Source organism: Piliocolobus tephrosceles, chromosome 3, assembly GCF_002776525.5.
Source record: "Piliocolobus tephrosceles isolate RC106 chromosome 3, ASM277652v3, whole genome shotgun sequence".
Taxonomy (NCBI): Eukaryota; Metazoa; Chordata; class Mammalia; order Primates; family Cercopithecidae; genus Piliocolobus; species Piliocolobus tephrosceles.
Genome location: NC_045436.1, coordinates 38,200,668 through 38,217,538, shown reverse-complemented (window position 1 = coordinate 38,217,538; position 16,871 = coordinate 38,200,668). Strand labels below are relative to the sequence as shown.

The 16,871-nt window shown below is 45.5% G+C and overlaps 1 protein-coding gene across 1 annotated transcript in view; it reads left to right on the top strand.

Moving 5' to 3' along the window:
* Positions 1 to 9,926, top strand: part of FAM160A1 (family with sequence similarity 160 member A1) — a 94,822-nt gene extending 84,896 nt beyond the window's left edge. The window contains exons 9-11 of the mRNA XM_023226260.2: positions 3,342 to 3,520; positions 3,837 to 3,975; positions 9,571 to 9,926. Of these exons, the coding sequence (XP_023082028.2) occupies positions 3,342 to 3,520; positions 3,837 to 3,975; positions 9,571 to 9,824 (572 nt within the window). The 3' untranslated portion in view covers positions 9,825 to 9,926. The remainder of the gene's footprint in view (positions 1 to 3,341; positions 3,521 to 3,836; positions 3,976 to 9,570) is intronic.
* Positions 9,927 to 16,871: the final 6,945 nt, after the last annotated feature.

The window sequence follows — 16,871 nt, the reverse complement described above, 5'->3', positions numbered from 1 at the left end:
GCCAGCTTATGAAGGGCCTTTGGGCCAAGCCGAGGGATGGAAACCTTGTGCCCTGGCACTGAAGAAGCCCCTGGAGTATAAAGTTGAGGAATGATGTGACTGGATCTGAAAAGGCCAGCTTTGGTAGGAGTGTGGGCCGAGCACTGGAATGGGGAGACGTTGGTGCCAGGAAAAACAAGTGAGACACCCTTATTGCTATGTCAGAATTCAGAATGTGCCAGTGCCTTTATCTAGTAATTCTGTTTCTAGGAATGTCCTCAGAGCTGTATTCACACTGTGTGCTGAGGTGTACATACAAGGATGTTCATTGCAGCATTGTTTAGAATAGAAGAAGACTGGAAACAACTCAAACACCCACCGGTGGGAGACTGACTTGCTTGTGCAACACCCTGGCCATCTAATGTTTTGTGGTCCTGAGATGAGACAGCTCTGTATGTGTTGATACGAGGTGTGGTCTCCAGGGTGTATTGTTAAAAATGCTAGGTCTCTCTCTGTCTCTCTTTTTCTGGCTCTCTCTCTCTCTCTCCTTGGCAGGCAAGATAATGTGTTGGGTAAGAGCACTGGAACAGGTGGTGCGAATTAAAATTCTATTATTCAAAGCTGGGTTCACTTAGCATTCTGCCTCCTCTTTACATGGGGATAAATAATAAATATACTTCCTAGGGTTGTTTTGAATCTTGAGTGAGTTGATACATGAAAAGTGCTCAGCACACTGCCTGGCAGATAGGATGTGCTTAATAACTGTTTTCAATAATAATTAAATTAAATCTCTATTAACATAATAATACTGTTGCTGGAGTCCAGACCAGAAATGAGACTGACCTCAGGCAGTGGAGCAGGGGAGGTGGAGCTTCAGGTCCACATCAGGAGATATGTCCAGGGTAGAATTTGCTGAGTGGAGGCACAGAATCGACGGCTGCTCCATTCTTGGACAGGGGAAGTGCAGGAAGAGGGTGCAGGTTCGATGGAGGCAGGGAACAGGGGAGAGCGGTGAGTGGATGACAGGAGGCGCAGTGGAGATAGTCTCAGTGACTGTGAAGAATGTAATACTTTGTGAGGCGGGGAGTCTATCTGTGCTCCTAGGAGATGTGGGAAGAAAATAAAACCGCTGTCTTCCAGACACACCTGCGGCTTCCTGAATTGTGCTGAGTCTTTCGATTTTCGGCTGCTTACCAGATCCCCCTATGCACTTTCTGTTAAGCAGGGATTTTTTTTTTTTGTAGTGCCAGAAACTAAGAATAAAGTAGGAATTTGAAAGTTTTAACACATTTTTTATTGCACACGCTCAAGGAGTGATGAGTCATTTAATTAGCAGACACTAATTATAATGTCAAAGTGAACTCCATTTGTATCATTACAGTCTACTGGCCTTGACCTAATAATAGTCCGTCATTCACATAGGTCAATGATGACATGATCTTCCTCTCCACAGGGCATGGGATTCAAGCTTGTGGGAACCCTCCCACTTCACCTCACCCCTTACAGTAGTGATGTCCTGTGGATGGTCTCCCCTGGTCACTGCATGGTCAGCAGTTTAGAGTTTGTAGGATGGCTGGATGCGGCCAGGCACAATCTGGGACTGGGGAAGAGAAGTTGAGGGATCATTTTAGGGTCATATGTTTTACAGAAGACTCTGGCCACCTAAGTATGTCTTAATTCACCTGCTTTTGCTCCATCTGGAAGGAAATAGATGCTGAGCCAGGGACTGTAGGGGAGCAGGTGAGAGGAAGCTGAGGACAGCAGCCTTCCCCCTCTAGATCTACCTGGAAAGCCAGCATTGTGTTGTGATGCCTTAAGAGTTACCATTGACACTTCTGGGGTTCTTTATGAGAAAACCATTCATTGCTTTCAAGCTGGGGTCCCTATCCAGAGTTTCCAAATGTGTTTGGCAAAGTCTCCCAGTTGTTTGTAAGCATCTCCAAAGAGGCTCTATCTGAAGAGTTCATTGACCTCTTGTGTCATGGAAAGTGACTAAAGACCTCTGCCTCCCATCCCAAGGATGGGGAAGTTGAGGCTAAATGCCACACATGAGGGGATGGTGCCTCTTGTGTTGAGATCCCTTAGAGACATCCTCAGTGTTCCTGGAGACAGAGATATTGCAGTTACCCTCTTCCTCCCCTGTGTGGTAAAGGTTTCGGTTTGGTGTTCCCATTCTACACACAGAGCTTCTGTTCCTTGCAAAGGGTTTTACTCTCTTATGCTACCAGGGCTTCTGAATGAAGCATCTTGTGATGAAGTATGTTTTTGTTAATGTTGGTGACATCTTCATAAGGCATGGCTTATTTATCAAGGGATGTGTGCTTTTGTTATAAACATGTCATGGTTTAGTAGCATCATCAATAGCTCCACCAAGGGAAATACAAATTCTCATTGATTGTGTTTAACAGAACACTTTTATGGTAAAAATTTAAAGTATCTTCAAGTAAGTTTATTAATGCCAGATTTATTTTTGGTTTTCCCTGCCCTCAGTGAACTCAAAGCATATTAATTTTCTAGTGACCCAAAGTAGCAGAAACTTCTTTTTGCCTATTTTTTTTTTAATGGACTGCTTTTATATGACTAATTTTTTAAATTGCTTTTTCTAAATGACTGCTTTTGTAGTCATACGGATTTTCTTTTTTAAGAAATCTATGACACACTGAACTATATCTCCCAAAACTGACACCCTTTTCTCTCTCCTCTGAAAATTCAGATGTGGTTAGTGAATTGCTAAGGTTATAACCAGGTGCTCCTCCATCTCTCACCTATTTTTTTTTTTATTGTTCCACATTACGACACTTGACAAAACCAAATTTTTCTCAGTGTGCTTGTTCAGGATAGGCAACCCCTGTTCTCAGTGTTGCTATTTGATAAACATAGTTTGTGCATTTTTGGTGTTCTTTACACAGATTTTTTGTTACTAAGACTTTCAATGGCCTCTGGTGCTTACATGAAACGCTACAGTCCATACAGTCTGTGCATCATGAGATGATGGCTGTCATGTGTTAAGCACTGGCAGCCCCAAGAAATACAGGAACAAAGTAGAAAAGCATATTTTAATTTTAAAAAGTTAAATTATTTGGTTTTTTTTCGAGGTCTGTGATAATTTTAATAAGTATCAAAACTGCTCATGGAGTCAGAATGTCAGTAGCCATGCCTATTTTTCTGTTTTCTTTTTGCCGTGGTGGTTTGCTTTCTGTTTTGGTCTCGAGGCAGGAGAAAACTTGGCCGTATTTGCTGTCTGGCTTGTACCTGCAGGCCCGTGGTGGTTTGGGAGCTGTGGCACCGATGGTTCTGCCGCTGTCAGGGAAAGGCATCCGTGTGAGCCCAGCCAGCCCTGAAGCCTTATGTTCTTCCTGCAGGCCCATTCATCAGCGTGGTCCTGTCAAAGCTGGAGAACATGCTGGAGAACTCTTTACATGTTAATTTGCTGCTTATTGGGATCATTACTCAGCTAGCCAGCTACCCCCAGCCACTCCTGCGCTCCTTTCTGCTCAACACCAACATGGTCTTCCAGCCAAGTGTCCGCTCTCTCTATCAGGTATGTTAGCTGAGCCCACATCCATACCTGTTGATTTTGTGGGTGCTAATTTGTAGGGCATCTCTGCTCTAATTCATTTGCTTTCCTTCCCTGTCCTATTAAGCTCACTGTGTAGTTTATTCTAAACAAACTGTAGAGCTTCATTTAGTTCGATGTTTTGAGGGTGCCCTATGCAGAACACCCAGGCAGTTAAAAATGAGCCAATGTCTAACATCATAATAGTTCCCATGATGAGGGTTGTACCTGCCAGATATATTGATAACTGAGAGTGGAATTTCATGGTGAGGCATTAACGTCAGTAATGCTGTTTTGACAGGTCCTTGCATCTGTGAAAAACAAGATTGAACAGTTTGCTTCTGTGGAGAGAGACTTCCCAGGACTCCTCATACAAGCCCAGCAATACCTGCTCTTCCGTGTGGACACGTCTGATATGACCCCTGCGGCACTAACCAAAGGTAAGCCGGGTTTCTCCACAGCGCCCCTCCTTAAATTCCTCCTCCACGTCCCTAGCCTACTGGCCTCAGTTCACAGACGCTGCACTGGCTTCTGGATCCTAGAAGCATTCAGATATTTTCATTTTTATGCAACAGGGAGGAACCACCTCTTCACATTCTTAAACCTAAAGAAAGGTCTCCCTTGCTCGCACCTGGCCGGTTTCCTCTGTGGACGGTCTAGAGGGGATTTGGTTTTTTAACTGAGAGTGGTGCCTGGAAGGAGCTGACGTGTAGGGGATTATCAGGCTAGAATAAATCACACAGCACACATGGGCCAGAAAGAGGCATTATGTGCACTCTCCGAGCCATTTCTTTGGGCAGCCCTGTCCTGAGGAGGGCATGTGTTCTCTTTATTATGTTTTCAGAGGCTCTTGGGCCAAAAATAAGTGTGCTTTATGGGCCCTAGGAGGTAAAACAAAAAACAAAACAAAAAACGGTTTGGACTGTGAGAAGTAAAGTTTATGCTCAGCCTAAAACCTCTGAGAGTGCCTTTTTATGAACTCTAGAGGAGGCGTTAGGCCAGGGCCCTGGCAGAGTGAGGAGTGGGGGCAGGGGATGGGTCGGTGCTAGTAGGAGCGCTGAGAATGGCTGGCCAGGCCCGGGAGCACCACTGCTGCTTTACCTTATTTAAGCTCTGGTTGGACCGATTTGCTGACCATTGTCCCCTGAGCTGTAACTTAGGCCTTGGTAGGAGCAAAGTAGGAATGCCACATATTGCACTGGCTTTTACTTTTCCACACACAGAGCAGTCAGGCTTCTTTGTGGCAGACGAACAATGGAGAGACTAAGGCGCTCGGTCCTGAGCCATAGGCAAGTGATCAGAAACAAGATTGGCAGTGAGTGGTGGAAATGAAAGTCAGGGCAATTGTTCCACCTTTCAAAGAAGCTGGAAAGAACCCAGAACTCTGAAGGCCTGACGCTGCCCCTGTGCAGCTATTTGATCTTGGTCGCTTTACCTCACAGGCCCAATGTCCCTTGACTTTTCAATGAAGGATTTGTTCTCCATCTCTTAGGTGCTTTCTAGCTGAAGCCAGAACTTGGGTTGTGATGAGCCCTTAGGGTACTGCAAGGTAGGGTTTGAAAGAAAGGTAGGCCATGTGCCACTGGTAAAGTGAGGAGTCGGGCTTCAGGCTATTGGACTTTGAGAAGAGCAGGCAAAGGTGTTCATGGAGGGAAAGGCTCCGGCACCTCCGTGGGAAGGTGGACTTCAGGTGCCATGTGGCCTCCTTAGACACACGGGTGGGTGGTCAGTGTGTGAGCTGTGTTCCTCCTGAACAGGGCGCATGTTGCTGCCACCCACCCCGCGAGAGAAGGTGCACCAGTTACCAGTATAATAAACCACTGCAAAAACTCATTGGCTTAGCACAAGGCCATTTATGATTGCTTATGAATCTGTGTGGTCATCTGGGTGTTTTGCTGATCTGGGCCAGGGTGATTTTGCCTGGACTCGCTTGTGTGGCTGCCGTCAGTGGGCGGCTGGATGTCTCGGATGGCCTCACTCACATCTGTGGCTGTTGGCTGGAGTGATGAGGGTGATGGGGGTGTTCCTAACCATCCGGCAGAGTAGCCCAGGCTGGTCCATGTCACAGTTAATAGGGTTCCAAGAGTGAGAGCAGAAGCATAGAAAATCTTCAGAGGCTCAGACTCAGAGCGTATGTAAGGTCCGTTCTGCAGCATTCTGTTGGCCGAACCAAGACACAGGGCCAGCGCAGATTGAAGAACGGAGCAAAAACCCTCCCGCTTGATGGGAAGAGCTGCAATAAGTTGTGGGCATTTTGTAGTCTCCTAGACAAGGCCTAGTCTTCATTGTATTTTACAGTTTAGAAGGTGCTTTCTCAGGCGGTCAATTTTCATTATCCAATAGCACTCTGAAAAGGGCAAAACAGGTACCATTAGCTTCATTTTCATTAAGGAAGCCCAAATTAGAGGTCCGGGGTATTCAGCCAGGATCATGAAACTCAAGTGCCTGAGCCCATCTTAGCTAATTCAGAGACGAGTGTACACACTGGCCAACCTAGATACACTGAGGTACACTAGATACTCAGAGTACACGGAGCCTTAACCCCCACATTCAGGGAAAGGGTGAGGGTCACTCACACCTTGGGCTTGTCCTGGTTTCAGAATATCTGGAGGCCATGATTGCAAAATATATGCCTGGGGAACTTGTTCTCACTGCCTACGGTTGTCAGATTAGTTAGCTGGGTTCCATGCTCCTTAAGCAAGGTCTGTGACACTCCAGGGCTTTGACCTGTAAGAATCTTCTCTCTGGATATAACACTTTTCTTTTACTTGAGTTTTTTTAGATTAACTTTCTAACTTTTCCAGGTTAGCCAAGTCATACTCTTCCCCCACTTAAAGCATCTTTAACTGACAGAACGAGAGTTTCCTGTCCCCTTATACAAAGCTGACTTCTGAAGCATTTACTGTGACGTGATTTCCTATAAATGATTCAAATCTGGGAGGCCTGTTCTCACTGGGATGCAGAGCAGTTTACAATGAAGAATTATGGTAATGGGCCAAATATTTGGTGGTCCAAGTATCTGCGTGCTCTACCCTTTGCCTAATACTGCTGCCAGGGAGATGAACACGTAACGTATCTCTCTCCTCACTTCTGAAATCTTCCCAGTGTTAGTCTTGAAAACCTTCTGTTGCAGCTTTTCAGACCCAGGGCAACATTTCAGAAGCCATTCCTAATTCTGACATTTATTTATACTTCCCTCCGCCCTGCCTTTTTCTTCAGGTGCTCGTGCATGCTTGTTGGACCCTTTTATGAGGGGCGTAACTCAGGCGCCTGCAGCCAGAGCGGCTCCATCATGCAGGGCCTGCATTCCCTTTGCCTCCTGGCAGCGCCGGTGAAAAACGAGCCTTCTCACTAATGCTTCCAACAGCAGTAAAAGTCTGTGTGGCCGCTGCTCCAGAGCAAGCTGATGTCCTGTTCCCAGTTCCACATTATTATTCTTGAGGCTGTTGGTCTCTGAGATTCAGCCACTTGCCAGGCCTTTCTCTTTCTACTCAAATACTTTCCAAACCACAGAGTAACAGTTCACTGTATTTACTTATGTTCAGAGCTCTTTTACTGGGCACTAATTCTAGAAGGGAGATCAGGTAGGTAATGTCCCCAGTTTACAGAGATGGAAACTGAGACATTCTGTGATGAGCTGGTGGCCAGGTAGGGACCATAACTCGGGTCCACTTGCTTTTGAATGGAGAATTTGATGGTGCTTGGTGACACACTGAAAGGCCAAGACCCCGGAGGGGAGCCCGGGTCAACGTGCTGCAGCCGCTGATGGAATTATGCTATGGATCTCCCGGCCAGCCCCTGGTCTCCCTCACTGGGTGTTCTCCTGTCTTCATTAGTGAAGACAGTTCTGATTCTTGGATTCATGCTGAGTAAATGAGCCTTAGCAATGACACTTTTTATTCACAGCTCAAGCTGGATAAATGAATCACAAAACCCCTTTTTAGGGGAGAAGAGAATGAATGAATTTGAAGGAGAATGGGGAGATGAGGAATATGAGCAGCTGCAGGGAGCATCAGGAGTGGGGAAGACTGATGAGATCAGTTCCTTCACTCATTCATTCAGCAAATATTTATTAGCTCCTACTATGAATATAGAAGTGTGTTAGGGGTTGCTAAAGACGTGTTATCAGATAGGGCTCAGCCCTGAGAAAGGCTGGAGTCTAGTAGAGGAGATAAAACATAAACAATGTGAGGCTGAAGGGCAGTGCAGGCCTTAGTTGGTCAATAACATGGAGAGGAGGCTAGAATGAGACTAGGTAGAGGGCAGAGGAAGGCATAAAGACTATAGGAATGAATTCTGGGGGCAGGAAACTGGAAATTCATTGTGAACTTGGTGGCAACGGTACTGATGAGGATGATGAGGTAGCTGACACCCATTCAGAGGTCCCTGTGTACTTTTTACCCATTGATTCATTTAATCCTTATAACAACTCTATGAGCTTTTGGCAGGTGAGGAAATCGAAGTACAGAGAGGTAAAGCAACTTGCCTGAAGTCAGCCAGCAAGTGGCAGACTCTGTGGTCTTAACCGCTATACTAATAATGCCTCTAAGGCTAGTAAGATTTAGGTGAGCAGAGAAATGGGGCAGGGAATTCCAGGTGGAGGAACCAGCATGAGCAGTGCAGGTTTCGGTCTGGGAGTAGTGTCCGCAGTGTCCCATTCCCCACAGGAATGCAGGCCAGCTTCCTTTGTGAGCTTTGCTGGGTGCTTTGGAGAGTGGGAGGGCCTGAGCTATGGTCGGGGATGAGAAGGCGTGCTCTCCAAGGTTGACATGTACCTCAGTGATATCAACACTTTTGTGCTCACTCTGTTGCCGGGGCATGAATTTCTGCTAAAAGGTAGCAGAAGACAGATTCTCAGCAACTTTTCCAGTTCTTTATGGCATTAAAGCTGTGATAAGTCTTAATCTAAAAGGATATTTAAAGCAGGAAAGTGGAAGTTTTTTTTTTTTTTAACACTAAAGACTATAGTAGTGAGATGTGGAAAGTATTATAAATGTCAAGAATTTTTAGTACTGTAGTTAAGCAACACTCTGAGAAGAGTGTTGAAAAATGGTACTGAATTCTAAGAAGCAGCCAAAATAATGAAGAACTTGAATATAATGATTTGTAAGGAGTAATGAGATTGTTTGGGTAGGGGGCAGAGGAAGGCATAAATAATTCCTACAAATATATGAGGGCTGGTGATGTTCAGGAATCAAAGAGGGAAGTTGAACCATTTTAATTAGTAAAAAGTAATTTGATAAGAAAATGCAAATCACTTGGATATGTTAAAGTTTGAACTCATCTTAGGCCTATGTTATTGAAATTGAGATGGAAACCCTTGGCAACCCTCCTTCAATGTAGGTTTCTAAGCCATTTGATACTACTAATTCCCCGTGGTTGCAGAAAGTTCTTACTCTGGTCTTATCAGCACCCAACTTCCCTTCCATTATTTCTGCTGATCTCAAGGAATCCTGCGCTCTCCTTTTATGTCAAACGTTGGCGGTCCCAGCCAGAAGAAGACTGGAGGTCACTGGGGAGCCTGAGAGGCTGGAGCACCCGCTGCAGAGAGCTTGGAGTGACCCAGTGCACCCAGCCTCCCTGCTGGAGCTATGCTGTGCTGTCAGGGCTTAACCGGCAAAGGGAGAACAGTCATCACAGCATTGGAGGCTGGGAGAGCAGGTGGGGCTGCTCATCGCCCCTTAATAAGCCAGTGACAGGAGATGCCTTTGTCAGTTTTCCCCGTTTCCATATTCTGGCATGGAGGGTTCTTGACAAACCTATATTCTTTCCATGATTTCTGCGTGAAGTTCCTTAGAAGGAATTTTGGATGAAAGTCTCATATCACCCTGCTATATGCTGGAGGATATCTGTTGGGCAAATATGTGTGTCATGGAGTGCACAGGGGCTGCATCTTCAGGATTTAGTCCAGTATAGGAACTGCACTCATAACTAGATACTCTCCAGCAACTCTGCCCCCAAACGCATGCTCCACTGAAGAAGGCGGATGGGAAGGCTATGGAGGGACGCCATCATGGTCTTCTTTCTGCTTTCAGATCCCATTCAGGAGGCTTCCAGGACAGGAAGTGGCAAGAACCTTTTGGATGGACCTCCAAGAGTGCTTCAGCCCTTCCTGACCCACAGAACCAAGGTGGCTGAGGCACCCCCCAACCTGCCCCTGCCAGTGAGGAACCCCATGCTGGCTGCTGCCCTCTTCCCAGAGTTCCTGAAGGAGCTGGCAGCCTTGGCCCAGGAACACTCCATTCTGTGCTACAAGATACTGGGTGACTTTGAGGACTCCTGTTGTTAGCTGCTGCTGCTTCTTTTTTTTTTTTTTTTTTTAATAGAGGTTCTTGTTTTGTAAGGTTTTAGTGTCTTGACTGAATGTTAAATGCAAAGCTGCTTACAAAGATTTCTACTTTAATGTTTCCTGACAATACTTGATTTGTGGGGAGGGGAATTTTCTGTATCTTTCCTCTCTCTCTCTAGCCGGGCCTTTCCACCTTATGTTATATATAGAATGTAAGTCTCATAAGCTGGTTGCTCCTATGGCAGTTTTCTTTGCTCCGTTTTTTCCTCGTATTTTTTGGGTGTCATTCTCCTATCCCTTTGAGTGATTCATCTTGCAGCTCAGATCACACCAAGCAAATATTGGGGTTCAGTGATGTCCAGAAGTGCCCCATGTCAGAATTCCAGCTGTTCAGCAGCAGCACCACAGGAAGACTGTACACCTGCAACTGTGCGAATGGTCCTGTTGCCTCCTGCATTTTGGCCTCTGTTTTATAAAGGAAGAATAAAGATGGAGCCCGTCCTGCCTCCATCACGAAAGCACGTATCACCTGTCCCTTTGGATTTTACTTCCAGGACGTGTGTCCTCCCCAGCGTGTGTTGCCTTATGGTGCCGGCAGAGCCACTGGTCTCAGCTCTCTGCCTGGGAAGTCGGATGTCTTTGGAGAGAATTTGGAATGCAGAGAATTTTTCTTATTTCTTGAGGGCTTACTTTAATCAGCATGACACTGTCTGAACACTGAAGATGGCCTTATTTTAGTAAGATTTGCACAAAATTAAGTATACCTATGCAAACTGTTACTTTGGTTTTTAGGAGTTTTATCAGATGAAGAAAGTACGGTCTCACATATGTATGTAAGAAGACAACCATCATTATTTTTATAAGTGTTTTATAAAAACAAACTGATTAACTTGTGAAGCCATTTCATAGTGGGTTTTTTCAGGGAAGGTAAGCTGGGTGGGATGGGGAGATAAACTAAATGTAGCCTGTAAAAACACTGGTCATTATTTAAAATTCTATTCGCTTTTGCTAATAAGCTGCACTTTGTAGAGAAACAGGAACTGTACAGCCCACTTCGGGATCTTGGATGTAAATGCAAACAGGTCACCGGGAGCCCTGCAAAGCCAAGTGCCTGCTGGTGACTCACTCTGCATGGAAATGCTGCCTTCCGAGTAATGGGGTTCATTAGAAGGCCCCACCGTGTTGTATGAGTAACCCTCTGCTGCTTTGCAGCCTGCTCCAAGAGGCAGGATTATACTTAGAGCCCAGCCATGTTAAACCACCACCAAGAGGGGAAAACACAGGATAATTGTGAGCTGAAAATGAGACCATAAACAACTGATTTTTATGGATATTAAATTCCACTCCCCTCTATTTTGGGCCCAGTTCTGCAGGTGAGAAGCAAGTCACGGACGTGAGCCTGCCTGTTTGGAGGGAAATTGGAAGCCTCGGCTCTCTCTGTGCTTTGTGGGCATCTCTGTGGAGCCCCGAGGGCAGCCACAGGTCTGTTGGCTGTGCCTCCGGGGCACTGGTTTGGTCTTCGTCAGGCTCCTCATGTGCAGGCAGGGCAGTGGAGGAAGGAACCACACCTGTGATGCTGTGGAGCGGTGGAGGCCCTCTTGTGCTTCAGGAATCTTGAAGCAGCTTTGTATTGAGCAAATGAGAAATTGGGAGCCGGCCTGTGAAATGACAACAGGAGACCTGGCCCGGGCAGGGTGAGCTGTTAGGAGCCAGCCTTGCTTTCGTGTTTCACAGTCCAAGCAAGACACCAAAGATTCCTACTCACTGTACGTTTCTGTTTGTCTTTTCAAATGGTTTGCTCAGCTGTGGTGCAGCAGCCAGGAGGGATGAGGCACAGCAGACTGGCCTGCTCCTGGCTTCCTGATGTCTGTTTGTATTTGCACAGCCCACAAGTCTCCATTAGAAAAGAAGGTAGCTTAAGATAGAGAAAGAGTAGTAGTTGAAGATGGAAGTTTGGCTGTAATTTGTTATACTCTAACTTTGTTTTTGCACAAGTATTTATCTTCTTGTTTGGACTTGCAAAGTCATAAAATCTTAATGCCACATCTGGAAATGGAATTCTTTAGCTTTGTGGTTTGAGTTCCACCTCTCTCCATTATCTGGTGGTGGTGTTGATTCTTCTTGAATCCATGTTTCTGCATTGTAGAGCACCATGGTCCCGTGTGGAAGGTTTCCTTTGGGAAAAGATTGATTTTGTGCATCTGACTGTTTTTTTCAATAGGTACTGAAATAAACTTAATTATTTTGTTTTTTTGAGACAGGGTCTTGCACTGCCTGGGCTAGAGTGGAGTGGTGTGATCACAGCTCACTGTATCCTCCACCTCCTGGGCTCAAGTGATCCTCCCACCTCAGCCTCCCGAGTAGCTGGGAATAAAGGAATGTGCCACCACACCCAGCTAACTTTTTGGTACAGTTTGTAGAGATGGGGTTTCACCATGTTGCCCAGGCTGGTCTTAAAGTCCTGGGCTCAAACGATCATCCCGCCTTGGCCTCCCAAAGTGCTGGGATTACAGGTGTGAGCCACTGGGCCCAGCCTGAAGTAGACTTACTTTAAATGACGACAGAGATGACTGGTGTGTGCAGTGACAGGCAGGAGAATTTAACTTTGCATGCTGGGGTGCTGGCAGCAAACTCACACGATAATGCTAACTTCCTATTTGGATTTGGAAACTGGCTCATGTTTCTGAATCCATCATAGTCCTCAGAGGTTTGTGTCCATGGTTTTGCAAAATGAAGTCAGAAAATGGAGCTGGACATAGAGAGAATGGGAAAACCCATGTGGCTGAGTGAAATAACTAGAAGTGGGTTTTTTAGGGAGTGACTAGACATGCCAAAAGAAAAACAGCAGAGAACTGGGTCTACCCACAGGAGAAGAGCAAATCCTGCATGGTTCAGGGAGGGTGAACGTTGATCTAGGTGGATATGAAGAAACCAGGGAGTGGGTGGGTGACAGTGGGAACACCTTGTTGGGAAAAAAAAGTCATTGGCAATGAGGTAGAATATTCCGGTCCTAAAGTAAATCGGCAAGCCCTTAGAAATATCTTTTTTCGCAATGAGTTGGGGGGAAAATCTTAAATATGTTTGGCATGCTTAAAATTATGGTCCGAGAGTGTGGACACTTCTCTGTGTGACAGGCTGCCACACCAGTCACTGTGCCCCTTGCTGGAAGAACGTAGGGGAAGAGAAACCGTGGGTACTGCCCCCTGGCGCAGCCCCTGAGCTGGGGTCACTGCGTCTGGCCTGGGCGGGAAAGGTGACGTAGCCAAGGGTTCCTGGAGTATCACAACATTAACCTCAATTCATAATTCAGGGCCTGACTTAAAGTTCCAGACTGAGTGACTTCTGTGGTTCAAAATGTGTGAGAGCACTGGGATATTTAAAATTGATTTTTTTGGAAATGGCCAAGTAAACGTTCTTAAAATTTTACACAAAGAAATTCCAGGTTAGGTTCACCCTAAAACATAATTTCATGGCTGGTAAAATACAATTTCCCAACCATGAAATGGGAGTGCTGGAATAGCCAATTAGAGATGTGACTTTTCTTTACCATTAAATACCTCCTTTCCCTGGTATTTAGAGGAATTGTGAAGTTGTCCCCATTTTGTTGAGCATTATTTTGGAAAATACTTTGATGTGCTTGGGTTGGAGTGGATGTCTGTCAGGTGTTAGGATGCATTCAGTATTTTTATAGGTCACCAGGAGTACCCTTTCCTTAGCAGGTAGCTTTTATTTAGGTCAGATATAGTTGATTTCTGTCCAGGATAAAACATCATGGAGCCAGGGTCTTGTCAGGAAAGCATCCTCTTATGAACAGAATCTAGAAACAGGCTCCATGAATATTGAGGTTGCCTGTTTAATTTGGGCAGCCAGTGGGTACTCCGGGTTGAAAGTTGTTTCCAGTGTCTCTGAATCAGCTTGGCTGTCCCGTCATGTGGACTGATTCCCAGGTCTGTTGGAGGTGTAGGGTTGTGGATGGGCTGCTCTTCTGAATCTGGATCAGCGTGTCTAGGTTGTCTTCAGGAGGGAAGCACAGCCACAGCAGCCTGGATAAATCAAGGGCTTTAACAACGGCATCGTCCTCTGGGAATCATCAGTCCTTAATATGGTCACTTGACATCATAGTTCTGGTGAACTATCTTTACCTGGCTGCACCCCCTTTTAAGTAAGCCCTTAATTTTAAATGGTCCCAGTGTGCTGTTCAGTATCTGCATATGCCGCAGTTCTCATTTAAGGGCAGTTCCATGTAATTGCTAATTACCAGCCCTGGATTTACTGAAATGGCTGTCTGTCATGCTTGCCGTTTTTATGGAACACTTTACTGCAGGTCAGCTATTACTGCACGTGCTATCACTGGCTCAGGCTGGTGTCATGTGTGGTTTGCTGCAAACGGCAGCCTGTTTTGCAGCGTGAGCTCTTCCTGGAAACAGCAGTCTCTTGTAGCTGATGCCACATCAGCTTTAGGTCATTAAGAAGATATTCTAGGCCCCTTGTTGCTTCAGCCATCAGTCTATAAATCACCCAACACTAATTCTCCATCAAGTCACAGCTTAAAACAGAACACTGTCAAACCAGTTCATGTTCCACCCTTAAATCACATCGTTGAGGAAACATTGCCGGAGAATGAAGTTGACTCTTTCCCACCCCCTTCTTTTTGAATGACCATCGTAAACCTAATGCTTTAGAAAGAGCTCTCAGAAGACTGAGAATGGTTTTTAGGATAATTTTGCCTCAGTAAATCCTCTCTATGTTCAGGCACTTATTAGGCCATTACTTGTTTTGGGACTACAGATTATCCTGGCAGCTCATTAACTGGATAAACAGGACTTTAGTGAAAGATTTTCAGAGGTTCTTTAGGGAAAAGAAGGACCAGGACAGGATGGGTGGAAGCCTTCAGTTCTTTGACCTCTTGCACCTAGAATCCTAAAACTGATCATGATTTTAGCTAGGACTGACCTTTCCTAGCTTGTAGGGTCACTGTGAATTTTGTTCCTGTCTTAAAAGGTTTAAGTTAACCTAGTCCACTATTACCTACACAAGTAACAAGACGGCCAGTAGGACCTGTCAGCATGACTTCAACATGCTCTCAGGCATCTTTCGGGGAGTTTAGATTTCCTGTATCATTTCAGAACACAACAAAGATGATGGAAGCTCTTAGGCCAAATTTCATGGAGTGGAGCCTCCTGAAGTCCGTGCTTCTTAGTGTGTCAGCTGGCTTTTTACTGGGACAGGTCTGTGAAAGGCCCACCTGTAACAAGGCCCCTTTTTGCTCTGTGGATATTTTAAAACAGGGAATTTGGTGTTGACAATCTTATTTACACAACTCCTGCTAAGCTATTTGACTAAGGGTTTCAATCAGATGCTTCCCACCTCACAGGCAGGGGTCAGCTCTGTTTGCAAATAATCCATGAATATGTTTGTCTAAAACCCGCTGAAGAGGCACAGCAGCCACTTCCATGCTGCTTTTGGTAATGGGTAAAGAGCACAGCCTTTCAGATAGATGTGGTGGCTTTTCCCCAATAGTCACTATGTAGAAACTATGCAACTAAATTCAATGGAAATGAAAGACACAATGTAAAATAGCGGGGCATGGCCGTATAAGCTGTCCTGAACTATCCAACTCAAAGCTGAAGGAGGGCGTGTGCTTTCCAAGCTGTAAGCTGTGTCCTGAACTATCCAACTCAAAGCTGAAGGAGGGCATGTACTTTCCGAAACTTCGAGGCCTTCTTAGTAATTACTTTAGCAATAATTACTAAAATGTTAGTGGGGTGGGGGAGCTCAGCTAAAATAGCCTTATCTTGGTGCAATAATGATCTAGGTTCTTTTTCCCAGGCCTAGGCCTACACCTTGAAAGACAGGAACAGAAGTTCACTTTGATGTGTAACCCTGGACAGAGATTAAACAACTCTTTTCTAGACCCAGAATGTAGAAGCCTCGTAGTTGGTATCACCAGTCTCTTCAAAAGGGCCCCACAAAAGCTTGTCCATTAATTTGCTTCATACAGTAAGCGAGCTTTTACTGAATACTCCCTCTGTTAGATAGCATGCAGAGTGCTGGGGCTGACCTATTCCTGCCTTCCCACCAGAGCCCTCCAACCTCCTCCCCAGGCAACAGAACACAGGGTTTGGGCTTGACCAGGCAGAGCTGGTTCAAGCCAGCCTGGGGCAGAGCCAGTTTTCCAGCACACTCCAACTTCTAGTGAGAGCCTCAGCATTATACACCCAGCCTACAGGTGTGCGGATTCCTGAGACAGATGGCAGTGGCATCACCTGTGGCGCCAATTCATACATTTTAATGAGATTTCTCCCTGAAGAGTGAACCAGTAGACCAGACTAAACGCACACTCATGCAAGAATATAAAATTGTATTTCAGAGGCCCCTTTACAAGCAGAGCCATCTTAGCGAATTTCTTGGGGTGTTATTGTAAACATATCTTCAGAATATCTCATCGGGTTTCAGTCAGAGCCATGCTTTGGTTTTTTCCTAGTTGCAGTGATATCAACTTACAAGGTTTGGCTTTCAGGATTTCAGAAGCTGGCATTCAAGACAACAGGCAATTGTCAGAGCTGGATGAGAATCAAGCTGGGCAAATCAAGGGCTTTCACAATGGCATCTTCCTCTGGGAATAATCGGTCGTTAATGCGGTTTTCACTTGGCATCATCGTTTTGGTGAAGTGTCCTTATCTGGCTGCACCCCCTTTTAAGTAAGCCCTTAATTTTAAATGGTCTGGAAAGATCTTCGATGCTTTCTGAAAGGTTTAGTCACCAAGAAGCCAGAACTTTTGGTGAAAATGGAATTTATAAAACGAAACTGAACCTTATCCTTTCTTACAAAATAAAGATCCTGTCAGACTCTAGTCTCAGACCACCTTTGCCCATTTGTAATTCAGAGACTTGCAGAGCGAGGAGAGAACTGATTCAGCCTTATTCTCTTGTAGAGCGGTGTAGTGAAAACCATGTTACTTTAGACCCAGTAGTTTTCTGGACCGCAACAGGATGCGGGGCACCTGGCTTCCTGGGTAAGGTCACATAGTCTCTTAAAATTCTGTC